The 14,645-nt window shown below is 43.2% G+C and overlaps 1 protein-coding gene across 14 annotated transcripts in view; it reads right to left on the reverse strand.

The window, feature by feature from the left end:
* Window positions 1-526: 526 nt before the first annotated feature.
* Window positions 527-14,645, reverse strand: part of DNAAF9 (dynein axonemal assembly factor 9) — a 73,220-nt gene continuing 59,101 nt past the window's right edge. For 3 of the 14 annotated variants that reach the window (XM_051798159.1, XM_051798161.1, XM_051798162.1), the window contains 8 exons: window positions 13,536-13,671; window positions 13,098-13,184; window positions 11,526-11,632; window positions 10,748-10,822; window positions 10,399-10,601; window positions 8,816-8,881; window positions 8,395-8,488; window positions 527-6,937 (listed from right to left, as the gene is read on the reverse strand). In XM_051798159.1, the coding sequence (XP_051654119.1) occupies window positions 6,825-6,937; window positions 8,395-8,488; window positions 8,816-8,881; window positions 10,399-10,601; window positions 10,748-10,822; window positions 11,526-11,632; window positions 13,098-13,184; window positions 13,536-13,671 (881 nt within the window). In that variant the 3' untranslated portion in view covers window positions 527-6,824. The remainder of the gene's footprint in view (window positions 6,938-8,394; window positions 8,489-8,815; window positions 8,882-10,398; window positions 10,602-10,747; window positions 10,823-11,525; window positions 11,633-13,097; window positions 13,185-13,535; window positions 13,672-14,645) is intronic. The other 11 variants (XR_007906429.1, XR_007906427.1, XR_007906420.1 and 8 more) reach the window with 11 other exon arrangements.

Consider the following 14,645-nt stretch of genomic DNA (forward strand, 5'->3'; position numbering starts at 1 on the left):
CTTCCTACAAGAAATCCAGAAGTGATGCCAAAGGCATGGAGACAGCAAATCACCTGCAGGTTGCATTTAATCAGCAGAACTGATCTGACTCAGCTCAGCCACCGAGGCAGGGAAGGAGGGTGAGGTGGGATTGGCCTCTCCGTGGCAGCATGACTCCAGATCCATGGGAGCTGAGCCTGGAGCTGCATCCTCATTTTCATGAGGCTGCCCCTGCATTTGTGTGTCTGCAGTGATCAACTTATGCTCATGTGCAGCTGTTGGAAGACAAGAGACAGCAGCACAAAGCAGGTTAATAATCCTTCCTCCTACAATTACATTTAAATTTTATCCCATTAAAAGCACAAGCAGGGAGGTCTAAACTAAAACCAGCAGCTAAAAAACCCCATAAACCCTTAAATCTTTGTATTTTAATTCAAATATAAACTACTCACCTTTCTGCCTGGTTCAAAAAAATGAACGAATTTTAAATGAAAGTTTAAAAATCCCAGTTTAGGAAGCAGTGAGTTTATCAAAGGAGTCAAGGCCAGGCAGTGGATGGATACTGTTTATTGGTTCTTTCCATCACATCTGAGTTACAGGTGTAAAAGTCACACAAACTGCAAGGTATAAACATGTAAAACAATACAAAAATAAATGGAAAGGTCAAATTTTATCTTTTACTGACTCGAAGTTGTGTAATAAATACGAGAGGCAAAAAGCTTCAATCACACCATTCAGCTGAACTGAAGTTACAGTAGTGTTGGTAAAGAACACGTGGGGGTTTTTGTTTGTTCTTTTTTCTTTTTAACTTAAAATTGCAAATATTAAAGCATTGAGAACTAGTATAAAAGTGAGTTTTGGCACGTTGTCAAGTGAGAAGTGTTACATCTGAGTGCTGTGGAAAACAAAAAAAAAGAGCTTTTCTGAGGTACATCTTGAACAATCTATGATTAGATCGACCACGTGGTTCTACCAACTCACAGTTTACACAATTCACTATACTAGCCACAACTTTTTTTTTTTTTGCTTTTCCCTTTTTCAGAAATACCAAAGTATTCCAGAGCTTAAATTTTCTGTGCAAATTCAGACAAGTTTTCCGTTAAAAAATAACGATAATTAAAAAAAAAAAACAAACAAGCAAAACAAAACAAAACAAAAAAAAAAAAACAAACTTATGAGGGAACTTAACATGCAACTCAACTCCCCCCTGCAACCGGTTGTGTTAATGCAAAGTGTAAAAAAAAAAGTGGATTAAATACCAAATTGCACGGATTAATATCGAATACTCCCGGACTGCAGAGCAGCTCAAGCTGCAGAGGTTCCTCTCCTAAGTTTCTCACATTTTTATTTATTTTTATTTTTATTTTTTTTCTCCCTATAACTTCAGTAACTTCTGATCACACTCATTCCTGGTGAGGAGAAAGAAATAAAAAAAACACCACCACAAGCTGCTCACGTGGAGATCAGCGAAGCGTGGAAACCCCTTGAGGACTCTCAGCACTTTTGTTTTTTTTACCCCCAGGATCACAAAAAAAAAATGCCTGGACACAAATTTTCCCGACACATTAAAAGAGAAAGGAAGTGTAATGGCACTTTTGCTGTATCCAAACATTGGTGGGTTCAAATGGTGCTTTTTTTGTTGTTGTTGTTTTGGGTTTTTTTAAGTTGTACAGTAGCTAAAAATATTCAAAAATCAGATCCTTGGGAGTTGCTCCATCCTCACCTCCACTTCCAGAGAGGGAGGAATCAGATTCCCCCTTGGCTGGGGGTCGATACAGTACAAACAGCTCTGACCAGAGTACAAAAGTTACACTTTTCTATAAAAAAAAACCACAAAAGCTCTGCTGATTGTTCAGAAATAACTCCCCAACAATCAGCAGCCGCTCTCAAATATCAGCAGCATCAGGCATTGACACATTTTTAGTCCTCAAAGAGTTTTCTTTTCAACAGTTTAACCAGTTGTGCTATATATCTGTCACTAGGTTAAATTGGTTAAGTCCTTTCACCAAAACTGTTTTTTCCTTTATAAAAAAAATAGGGGGGGATTCAACCCCCTCCCCCCCCGACACTCATTTATTTGGGGAATAAATGGTGTCACTCCAAGGCACTACAACGTTTTTCAAGGATACCAACTGTCACAGTTTCACTATTTCGGTATTTTTTGTTTGTTTGTTTGAAATTCTGGTTGAAAAGTCACAGTTCAAAAAAAAAAATAAGAAGTAAAAATTGAGGTAATTTCTTTCAATACCAAAAATACATGAATTGAGCCATTTCCCAGTCTGGTGAAAGGTCTTTTTTTTTTTTTTTGTAAATACACAGCTATGACCATGAACATGCAGCACAGCAGAGAAGGATACTAGGCCTTTATTCCGAGCTCTCCTGCTCCAGTTTTTAAGGAACAGCTCAATTTGCACAGTAAAAACACCCAATTTTCAATATTTATTTCCTTTTTTTGGGGGGGGCTTTGGAATCCCAGCTTGGATCAGCCCCATCAGCATGGATTTGAGAGCTTGCACAAATTGGAGTTCTTAAAAAGAGTTCAGCAGAGCCCCAGCAGCTACAGCATCTTCATCTATTTTTCAAACAATTGCACTTAAATCTACTCTTTTTTTTTTTACTCAGGAGTCGAGACAAAGCCTCCACCACAAAGTCCCAACCTCTGGAATTTCTTCTGACATTACACAGTCATCCCACTAACTCTAGAAATATGGCTTTGCAGATGAGACAACCGGGGCTGGGAAGGAGCAGGTCGATGAGTTTTATCGGCCACACAATTCCTAATTGGATCTCGATTCCCTAACGCCCCCTTTTTATTGCAGCCAGGACTGGATAACTCCAGGAATTCTGGAATCAATAATTCCACCTGTTTTAGCTGTGAACACCTGCCAGCCCTCCCCCCCTTCCCCCCCTAAATCCACTGCTTTGCTACCTTTGCTCTACAGGCACTACAGGATATTAAGACTATAAAGTTCAGCCATGCATAGATAAACTCACGAGCCTTCTCAGGATGCTCCACCCCTGGGATCCAGGGAATATCCTGGGAAGCCTAAAACACAAACTAATTGCTGGCTTTTACTGGCCTCTAACAGGACACAAGGAGTTTATATAAAGTCTCGTGGTGTGCAAAAAAAACCTTAAAATAATAAAGTCCTAAATTCGGCTTTTCAAATCTAGGGAGGGAAAACTGGGAATGAAACCTTAGCAAGGTCTCCATCCCAGCCTGCAGCACCTGGAATTCCAGGGTGAAACCACCTAAAAGGGCTGAAACCACCTGAAAGGCATTTCAGGTTATTGAAATTTCAGCCATCTCGTATTCCAAAGGTAAAAAAATCCATCTCCAGTTTATTCCAGGCATAAACTGGAATCAGCCTTAGGTTGGATGGTTAAATCTCATTTTCCTGCCACGGAATGAGATTGTGCAGACACTTTGTAAGTATTTTTAACACTTTAAGAGATTTTTCAGTCTGTTTCTCACTGTTTTACACAGATCTGACTGAAAAAATAAAAGTTACAGTTGTATTAAAAGACTGAACTGTCCCTCAGGGGCAGGACTATGAAAATAAAAAACCCTTCCTGGGCTCTTCCCACCTAAATTCTGACCACACCACTAATTAATACCTGTAATTAATACCTGTAAGTAGCTGCTGAGGTACTTTATAAACCTTCAGTCAGTGATTTACAAAGGCCTGACTTCAAATTAAACTAAGTTAGGACAAGCTGCCAACATTCCTGTCGTAGCTTTTAGGAACCATAAAACTTGATTTATATCAAATCCTTCTGGAAGCCCCACGAAAAACTTCCTCCCTGTTTCAAGTCCATCCTTTCCTATTTTTTACCTTTGGAAATCAGTGTTCTCCATGAAAAGGAATCCTTCAGCTAAAGGATCTCCCTCTTCCCTCGCCTTGCTTATAAAGGACTGGAATAAGCAACAGCAAGGTGTGGATGCAGCCCAGCCATGAAATATTTCCTGGAACCCCAAAAAGGGCACTGGGAAGAAATTAGGATTTCTCCACCCATTTCCCCCCTGAAATGTATAAAAACCTTTCCTTTAGAAAGTCGGAATTTCGAGTGCAGATCAAACTGTGCAGAGGGTGAGACCTCCAAGGGCTGTGCAGGGCTGGAGCGTTCCTTCACTTCCCGCTTTGGGAACACCCCACAGCTGTGGGATTGGGGGCTTTTCTGGGTGAGTGTTCCCCAGTCTCTCACTTTGGGAACTTCCCCACAGCTGTAGGTTTAGGAATTTTTAAAATGTTCCCCCATTTCTCGCTTTGGGAACATCCTGACAGCTGTGGGACTGGGGACTTGTCTATATTTTTCCCAATGTTCCCTCATTTCTTGCTTTGGGAACATCCCACAGCTGTGGGATTGGGGACTTTTCTGAGCAAGTGTTCCCCCATTTCTTGCTTTGGGAACATCCCAACAGCTGTAGGTTTAGGAATTTTTAAAATGTTCCCCCCTTTCTCACTTTGGGAACAACCTAAAAGCTGTGGGATTGGGGACTCAGCTGAGTAAGTGTTCCCCCATTTCTCACTCTGGGAACACCCTACAACTCTGGGATTGGGGACTCTTCTGGGTTTTTCCCACTGTTCCCCCATTTCTCGCTTTGGGAACATCCCCACAGCTGTAGGTTTAGGGATTCCAAGTTTTTGAATTGTTCCCCCATTTCTCGCTTTGGGAACATCCTACCAGCTGTGGGATTAGGAATTCTGAGTTTTCAAATGTTCCCCCATCTCTCGCTTTGGGAACACCCTGACAGCTGTGGGATTGGGGACTCTTCTGTCTTTTTCCCACTGTTCCCCATTTCTCACTTTGGGAACATCCTGAGAGCTGCAGATTTAGGGTTTCTAAGTTTTTGAATCATTCCCCCATTTCTTGCTTTGGGAACATCCCCACAGCTGCAGATTTAGGGTTTCTAAGTTTTTGAATTGTTCCTTCATTTCTCGCTTTAGGAACAACCTAAAAGCTGTGGGATTAGGGATTCTTCTGAGTAACTGTTCCCTCATTTCTCACTTTGGGAACACCCTGACAGCTGTGGGATTAGGAATTCTGAGGTTTTAAAATGTTCCCCCATCTCTCACTTTGGGAACAACCCCAACAGCTGTGGGATTAGTTATTCTTCTAAATTTTTTAGTTACTCCCCCATTTCTCCCCCTGACAGCTGTGGGATTGGGGACTCTGCAGAGTCCTTCCCATTGTTCCCCCATTTCTCGCTTTGGGAACACCCTGACAGCTGCAGGTTTAGGGACTCTTCTATAGAAATGTTTCAACTGTTCCCCAATCTCTTGCTTTGGGAACACCCTGACACCTGTGGGATTAGGAATTCTGAGTTTTCAAATGTTTCCCCATTTCTTGCTTTGGGAACACCCTGCCAGCTGTGGGACTGGGGACTCTTCTGGGTCTTCCCACTGTTCCCACATTTCTCACTTTGGGAACAACCTAAAAGCTGTGGGATCAGGGACTCTTCTGCATTTTTCCCATTGTTCTCCCATGTCTCATTTTGGGAACATTCCAATAGCTGTGGGATTGGGGACTCTTCAGAGTTCTTCCCAGTGTTCCCCCATTTCTCGCTTTGGGAACACCCCACAGCTGTGGGACAAGGAGATCCTTTCAAGGAAGTGTTCCCCAATTTCCCGCTTTGGGAACACCCTGACAGCTGTGGGATTGGGGACTCTTCCACGTTTTTCCCACTGTTCCCCCATTTCTCACTTTGGGAACATCCCCACAGCTGCAGATTTAGGGATTCCAAGTTTCTGAATCACTCCCCCATTTCTTGCTTTGGGAACACCCTAAAACCTGCAGGAGAAGGGACTTTTTCAAGTAACTGTTCCCCCATTTCTCGCTTTGGGAACACCCTGACACACCTGCAGATTTAGGGATTCTAAATTTTTGAATCATTCCCCCATTTCTCGCTTTGGGAACGCCCCAACAGCAGCAGGTTTAGGAATTCTGAGTTTTTGAAATGTTCCCCCATTTCTCGCTTTGGGAACATCCCAAGAGCAGTGGGACTGGGGACTCTTCAGAGTTCTTCCCAGTGTTCCCCCATTTCTCACTTTGGGAACACTCAACAGCAGTGGGATTAGTTATTCTTCTAAATTCTTTAATTATTCCCCCATTTTTCCCTTTGGGAACACCCTGGCAGTTGTGGGATTAGGGTCTTTTTTGAGTAACTGTTCCCTCTTTTCTCACTTTGGGAATATCCTGGCAGCTGCAGATTTACAGATCCTAAATTTTTGAATCATTCCCCCATTTCTCACTTTGGGAACATCCTAAAAGCTGTGGGATTGGGGACTCTCCAGAGTTCCTCCCAGTGTTCCCCCATTTCTCGCTTTGGGAACACCCCACAGCTGTGGGATTGGGGACTTTTCTGAGTAAATGCTCCCCCATTTCTGGCTTTGGGAACACCCCCAATCCCACATCCTGATATCCAGCACTGCTCATCGATGCTCCTGTGCCACAAATTCCAAGGGACACCCAGAGCAGTTTGATTCTCTGCACAAAGCCCAATTCCACGATTACATTCCCAACTACAGGAAATAAATAAAGTTTTGCTTCTTTTTCTTTTTCTTCTTCTTCTTCTCCTCGTTCTTCTTTTGAACAAGTCCCCACAACCCCCCCCAGAGATTCCAGGTGATGCTTTGGACAGTCTGGAATTAAGGTGAAGTGGAAGCAAACCTGACAGGACACACAGCTAAGCAGATCCCGTGTTAAACGCCAACCTTACAGGAATGATCTCTTAGTTTGGAAAGGAGTGCTGAACAAACAGACAATTCCCTCAATTTCTAGGGACCCAGCAAGGACAAAGAGCATTTTTTGGGTGGTTTGGAAACCCCCAGGACCCACGTGCTTTATGTCTTCTGCTCAAAGAGGTCGTGGTACTCCTGCTCCTCCAGCTCCCTGTTGTACTTCTCGATCTCCCTGTTGGCTTCTTCCAGGTAATCGTTCATGAATTGGTCCATTACTTGGGAAAAATTAAGGCAAAACATCAGTGCAAATGGCATTTAGTAAAAAAACAGCCAGGTTTGAAGGATGTGGCAGGTCAGGGATGCTCAGGGAAAGCAGGAATTCAATATATGACCTTCTGGAGTCGTGCAGTCAGAGCTGAGCACAACTACTGTGGGACCAGGGAAAAAAAGGGGCTGCACAAGGGATACTTCCCAGGCAGGAGGAAGGATATAAGAACTACAGCAGAGTTAGATGGGATATTGGGAAGGAATTCCTGGCTGGGAGGGTGGTGAGGCCCTGGCACAGGTTGCCCAGAGAAGCTGTGGCTGCCCCTGGATCCCTGGAAGTGTCCAAGGCCAGGTTGGAGCAACCTGGGCTAGTGGAAGGTGTCCCTGCTCCTGGCAGGGGGTGGGACTGGATGGTCCATAAGGTCCCTTCCAACCCAAACCACCCCATGACTCTGTGAATGTATTTACAGGTATTTTGGTGATACAGAAGTCCAAAAATTTCTGCCTAAAATTCAAATCCCGCTGAAAGGATTGACCAGGGCCTGGAGCTTTCATTGCCAATCACCAAGGTGGAGGGGGAATAAAGAATCCCAGAATTCCAGAGTAGTTTGGGTTGGAAAGGACCTTAAAGATCATCCAGTTCCACCCTCTGCCAAGGGCAGGGACACCTTCCACTAGCCCAGGTTGCTCCAAGCCCCGTCCAACCTGGCCTTGGACACTTCCAGGAATAAACATCCCTAACTTTTCCAGTGAATCCTGAAGTCCAAGTCTGCTGTTTTAATTCTTTATGTTGTCCCATAGGACACAGAAAATAACTGTTTGCTCTTATTCCAAAGCAGCATCACAGAAGCCACTTGGATTTTTGTGAACTTTGTTGAATCATGGCGAAAAGTCAAGTTGGAATATAAAACCAAATGGGAAATTAGTAATAAAACAAAGACAAAGGCGATGAGAAGTGATGAAAACGAGAGAATCACAGAACCATTAAGGTTGGAAAAGCCCTCTAAGATCAAGTCCAACCATCAACCCAGCACTGCCAAGGCCACCACTGACCCACGTCCCCAAGTGGAGAACAAGAACAGGAATACACTGGAACATTGGCAAGAAATGCCAGAGTAATAATATTAAAGACAAAAATACAATTGTTTTCAGTGGAGTGTGTGCACAGACAAAATTCCATTCTTTTGAAAGCTTTATCAATCATGCCCAGGCACTTAGGGATATTACAGCCCAATTTGGGTTGAAAAATATTCCTTTGACAAGCTGTGGCCCATAAATTATTCCCTGAGTGAGCTCATGAGCAGTTTGGGGATTGTTTCGTTGGTTCTATTCTGCTTCTTAGATCTTATCTCTGAAAAATTCAACCCTGAGCTTTAAGTGGCAAGGAACTGGCTCCTTCCCACGTGTGCTTTGACACTGCACAGCTCAAAACCTTTCCCCAACCCCCCAGTTTTTGAAAGGATACAGGGATGAAAATCCATTTTGTCACCAAAGAAGTTCACAAATTGAGTCCCGTTGTAAAAATAACCAGCTGGGAGCGGATCCAAGTGACGTTTCACCTGCATTGAGGGAACAAATACCACAAGTGAAACACTTCAAACTGGGAATTGTGCAGACACAGGCCTTAAAAGATTGGATTAGGTAAAATTAAAATGGAAGGACTGTTACAGATGGCCAAGATTTTACAGCTCCTCCTGCTTTCCAGAGGAACTGGAAGCTCTAAGATTTATATCTCCAGTCCAGTTGTGTTCCAAGGATGTCCAAAGACAGTAAGTGCTGTAATAATTCAGTGCTCAGCACACTTGTGGCAGGTGCTCTGTCATCCAGATGGATCTTTAAGGAAATCAGCCAAAAAAAGGGGCTTGTAAGGAATTGCTTCTACTCACGTGAATGTTCTTTATTTCCTGAAGGGTCAACATTCCTCTGGTTTTCAGGGCTTTCCTCTGAGGTTTCTGTAGGAAGAATTAGACAGTTGCACAATTACTGAGTGACAATGTGACAGCACAGTTTAGTTAGTTTAAAAAAAAAAAAAATCCACAAAAAACCACCCCCAAAACCAACCCAAAATAGATCAAACATTAATTTCTAAAATTATATTGAGGTGCTCACAACTATGTTGTGAAAGCAAAAGTCAAAATTCACTGATTTTACATAAAGTACTTAGAAAAGAAAAATTCTACCTGTATTTTTAAACAATACAACTTAAATGCAGCTTTAGTGTAAGAAATGAAGAAAGCTGGCACAGGGACAGAAAAACAACTTCATTTTGAGCCTGAGAAGTTCTACAATTCCTTTCTTTCATGCAGCAAGTGGTAGCTCTCAGAACTACCTAAAACCCTAAATTAGCCAGGACTGGGGAGATTGTAAAGACTATTTATTGTCTTGAACTGCTCAAAGAGGAAACACTTCACACTTGAGATAAGCATTTAAGTCCCAAGTTTTCCTATAGTTAAGAGTGTTACAGTTAAGAGTGGGAGAGCAATTCTTTCCATGTGTTCCCCCTGTGAGATGGGCAGAGCATGAGACAACCCCAAAAAATCCATGACTTCCCTGAAGGGACATGACCTGCCAGAACTGAGGTGAGAACCTGAGGATCCTTAAAAACTGCTCCAACAGTTTGCAGGAAACATTTTCCCTTCCCACACAAATTTTTAAAAATACTACATAAATCCTAAGACAAAGAGAAGTAATCAGGAGTATTTTAAATTAATAAATTTTCCAAAATTTGCACTGGCACAGGTTGCCCAGAGAAGCTGTGGCTGCCTCATCCCTGGAAGTGTCCAAGACCAGGTTGGATGGGGTTTGGAGCAACCTGGGCTAGTGGAAGGTGTGGGGGTTGGAATGAGCTGGTCTTTAAGGTCCCTTCCAACCCAACCATTCTGTAATTCTGTGAATTTAAGATTCTATCAATCACTGTGTGCAAACTGTGCCTTCTGGGCTCCTGCCAAGGTGCACATTCCCTGTTCCCTCCCCCAGCTCCTACTGCAGCAGCACAGCAGCCATGCAGAAATCCAGGGAGCCTCCCAGAGCTGCACACTTGGCTAATTGAGGGTGACAAAGTGAGCAGAGCCCTCCATTCCAGTGGATTACTTCCAAGGAGGTTTAATTTAGTGAATCAAAACAAATGTTCTGCTTTGCAGCGTTCAGGTACTTGAAGGAGATTTATTTCACCCCACACTCGAGCTCTTGGCAATCACAGCTCAGCTACATCACCCTGTGTTTATCCTGGACAGAATCCATATTGCTCCAGCATTCAGGAGCACATCAATCCATGAATGAGCTGCAGCAAGTCCTAAAACAATACAGCAATTACAGCAACTGGTAGTCCCCCCCTTTGTGCAATACATTTGCACCCTAGAATGGCAATGCCTTGGTAGAATTAAAAAGAGATTAAAAATACAAATGTTTTGTGGAGACACTGGGATTTCTTCAGCCAAATGCTGAAGCAAAAGGAAACCTGCCCACAAACCTGTTTTGCAGTTTCTCTGAGCCAATCTTTGATATCCTCTTCCTTCAGGGAGCAGCCAATGAACACAAGGAAGTATTCCTGTTGACTGCTGCAGTCTCTGGGATCATTTCTGGAGTCAGGAGGAGTTGGCCCCTCCTGGACAGGCACCAGGCTCAGGGAATTGGAGGAGGTGTTGTGACAGACCTCAATCACTTTATCAGAGTCTAACAAGGAGAAGGCAGAAGGAAAAAATGCCCTGGTAATTGCTGATCTCATTTAACATCAACAGTCACAACCCAGCACAGAAATAAGTTCTTAAATGCATATACTGAGATCCCAAAACAACCCTTCAGTAGTGATTTGCTCCTACCTGAAAACTTCACTTTGCCCATGATGTGATAAATGTTCCCAGAAAAAGGGCTTGGCTTGAGCAACGACTTAATGGCTGTTTGAAACAGAAGAAAAATACATTATCTCACTTATTTTTCCTTCTCCTTGGTGCAGCTTCTGCTCAGACCTCAGCTACTGATCCCTAATCCAGTGCTTCCAAGGGAAAAGCTGCTGTGTCCCTTGAGTTCCACCATATAACATTTCTCTGTGTTCTCATTTCTCTGCTCTGGGGTTTGGGAAATATCACGTATTTGGCACAAGGAAGTGCTTTCAGTGTGTGTGGGAAGTAAAATGGTCCTCCTTAAACTGCTTGGTCGAGGAAAGGCATGATTATATATCTACCCTATCTGCCTAAAACAGAGCTCAACCTAATTTCCAGTAGCTACAAAGAATTATTTGGCATAAAAAGCAGAAGCCGATGGTCACTTATAAACTGTATTTCAACACCACCAAATAAAATTAAACACAAAAAATAAATGGTAAATAAAAAAAAATTTAAAAAAGCACAACTGTCTCAGTCCTAAAACCCAAAAAACTAAATTAGATTTTTATCTGAACAAAATCATGTATCAGTTTTCCCGAGCAGACACCGAGGAACAGAATTTACTGTACTTTTAGGAAGGAAAGCTGAATTCTCAATTAAAGGTTGACTTGAGCAGTAAGTAAATAGCTGTGTTAATGTCAGGGCCTTCCTTCCCCTCTGCTCCTCAGGATTTCAAGGCTGGATTTCAGTCAAGTGGGGCAAAGTTCAGCTCTACCTTTGCATTTGGCCACGAATCGGGTCTTCTCCAGGGGGCGGCTGAACCACACACAGATCTGCACCATGGGGGGGAACACGGGCCCAGCCCCGTATTTGCCTTCGTACCTGGGGCAGAAACAAACCCAGAAACAAAGAAAACACCTGAGCTGGTGCCTTTCACCCACCAAACTGCTTCAAAGGAACATCTGTTCCCTCCCACCCAGGGAGGAAAGCGCCGAGCTTTCTTCTCCAAGATGGCAGATGTTCTCCAAGATGTGGCATCAACAGTGTCAGAATGTTCCAAGTGCTCAGGGCTCCTTTTCATGGAAGAGCCAAGGAATGGTTTGGGTTGGAAGGGACCTTAAAGATCATTTCCAAGCCAGTGCCATGGGCAGGGACACCTTCCACTAGCCCAGGTTGCTCCAACCCGGCCTTGGACACTTCCAGGGATCCAGGGGCAGCCACAGCTTCTCTGAGCAACCTGTGCCAGGGCCTCCCCACCCTCATAGCCAAAAATTCCTTCCCAGTATCCCATCTAAACCTCCTCTTTTACTTTAAAACCTTTCTCCCTTGCCCTACCACCATCTACCCATGTAAAAAGTCACTCTTCCTCTCCTTCATGAGCCCAGTTGAAGTACTGGAAGGCTGCAAAAAGATCTCCCTGGATATTTTGATGCTCTTCCTGCTGCCTTTTCCTTTTCCTAACACACTACCCACATAATTCTTTCATACTGTCATCAAACAGATCAACAGTTGCCCAAAAGTTTTAAACAGAATCAGATTCTATGATTCTACGAAATACTTTCTTTGCCTGCTTGCTCTCCCTCTCCCTTTGGCTCCACACAATCCACCAGCAGCTCCAACATCTCCCAAGCTTTGTGCCAGTTTTCTCCAGGAGCCTCCAATTTACAACCAGATTTATGAATCAAAAGACACACACACACACAAATCCAGGCCTGGCAAGGTATGAGCAATAAATCATGTTTCCAGCACAGCCACCACTGGAGCCAGGAGTTATGAGGGCTGACAGGTTTATATTCCTGCCAAAAAAGGTGCAGCACAGATAACTGCAACAAGATGTGTAAAGAGCCCTGATCCATGAAAAATCTCCTTGGAGTTCAGTGGCAATCTTGGTGCCACGTGGTTCTGTGCCCTCAGCCTGTGCCAAGGCTGTCACTGAGGTCCTGGCTTTTATGAATAATTGTTCTGTTAATGGCTCCACTGACAGAGCGGGTTCATTCCAGAAAGGCTGAAGAGCTGTCAGGGGGAAATTACTCCAGTCATTATTGACCTCACCCATCCCAAGCCTTCCCAGCTTATTCCCAGAGGGTTCTTTCCCATTCTTCTGCAAAGCAACAGTAATCTTGCCCTTGATTTAAATGGTGTCCAGAAAGGAGCCTTTTCCCCCATAAAAGGGTGGCAATCGTGTACCCACTAAGAAAACTCATCAGCTGCCTTAAAAATGATTTACAAAGCTGCTGCCTGTTCCAAGTGAGTGAAAAAAAATAAGTATAAATGAAGTCAGTGAAACATTTGAATCTTCAAGTTAATTGGAAAAATAGTTTTCGTGCTTCTCAGTCTAGATACTTGCCAGCCAGGGTACATTAAATATCGAGCTCTCATCATCTGAGGACTTGAAAAACTGCTTTCTGAGAGAATTAGTTCAATATCCTCGTTCCTGTAAGGAGATAAAATGAAGATTTTTAATTTTATAAGTTCCATAAAATAGCCACTACCTGTTTACATAAAACATAATGTGTTACTGACACCTAAATTAAGAGTATTTTTCCTCTAGTGTGGCAGTTGCAGTAACATAAATCACACTCTGCAAACAAACCCCACTTCCTAATCCCTGTATTTATATGGTCATAAATGTAAAGGGAAAAACCCCTTTTGGATGAGAAGCAATTAAGAAAAATCTGCATTTCCTTCCTATAAATCACCAGAATAAAACAGGAGAACACAAGGTTTTAAGTGCTCGTGTCCCATCTGCCAAAAGTGATAAATTTTGGATGGGGATTGTTGGTACCTTGTTACAATTCCATTCTCTGCCAGGATGAAGGAAACAGCAGGATTTGCTGCTCGGATCAGGCTCTGCAGCTGCACAAGGAGGGGATGTCTCTGCTCTGTAGCATGACTTGTGAAAACCACATTACTCACTAGTCCTGGGGAAGGAAATCAGAGCATAATTTACATGTAAGCAGCGATAAAGAAATGATTAAGTGATACATCAGCCATTCTTCTCTTATTTCCCTTCCCTCTCACTGCCTCCAGTTATTAAAGAGCAAAAAAAAGAACAAAAAACCAAGCAAAGTATCTTTCATCTAACAGAGGCAATTCAGACTCAATCAAAAGACTCAATTAATTAAAATAACAAATTCCTACAAGAATCAATTTGAGCAGGACTATGTTAATAGAAACCACGAAGCCTCTTGGTGAATTCAACGTGCAGTAAAGAGGCTAAACAGCTAAAAAGCAGTATTTTGGACTCTGGCAGCTGCCACTTTTAAAAACAAGAGAAGGGTTTGGGGTTATTTCTTGTCTTTCAAGAAAGACAAGACAACACCAAAATGGAGTTCAGACAACACGTGTGAACCCACGAGGCATCAAAAAGATAACAGAGAAAAAAATCCAATTAATTTCAGTGTTACAGGATCCCTGCTTCCCAATTATACATGATTTGAGCTTCAGCCCAGCTCCCTCACAGACACTGCAGTGCCAACACTCTGGGACTCCCCAGGATGTCAGGATGGTCCAGAACATGTAAGGAAAGGAGAGGAAACATAAAGGAAACGGCCTCAAGTTGTGCCAGGGGAGGTTTGGATTAGATATCAGGAACCATTTCTTCATGGAAAGGGTTGTCAAGCACTGGAATTGGCTGCTGAGGGCAGCAGTGGAATCACCATCCCTGGAAGTGCTAAAAAAACTGTGGATGTGGCACTGAAGGACATGGGTTAGTGGTGACCGTGGTGGTGGTGCCTGATGGTTGGACCTGATGATCTCAGAGGGCTTTTCCAACCTGAATGATTCTCTGATTTTAGGGTGACTGTTATTTCTTTGCTTAAGGTGTGCAGCTCAGTTCAGACACTCTGCTGTAAGGCAGAACAGAAACTCTCCAGCATCCAGGAACAACTGAAGC

This window comes from Manacus candei, unplaced genomic scaffold (genome assembly GCF_025592945.1).
Source record: "Manacus candei isolate 608988 ecotype Guabito, Panama unplaced genomic scaffold, ASM2559294v1 h1tg000048l, whole genome shotgun sequence".
NCBI lineage: Eukaryota > Metazoa > Chordata > Aves > Passeriformes > Pipridae > Manacus > Manacus candei.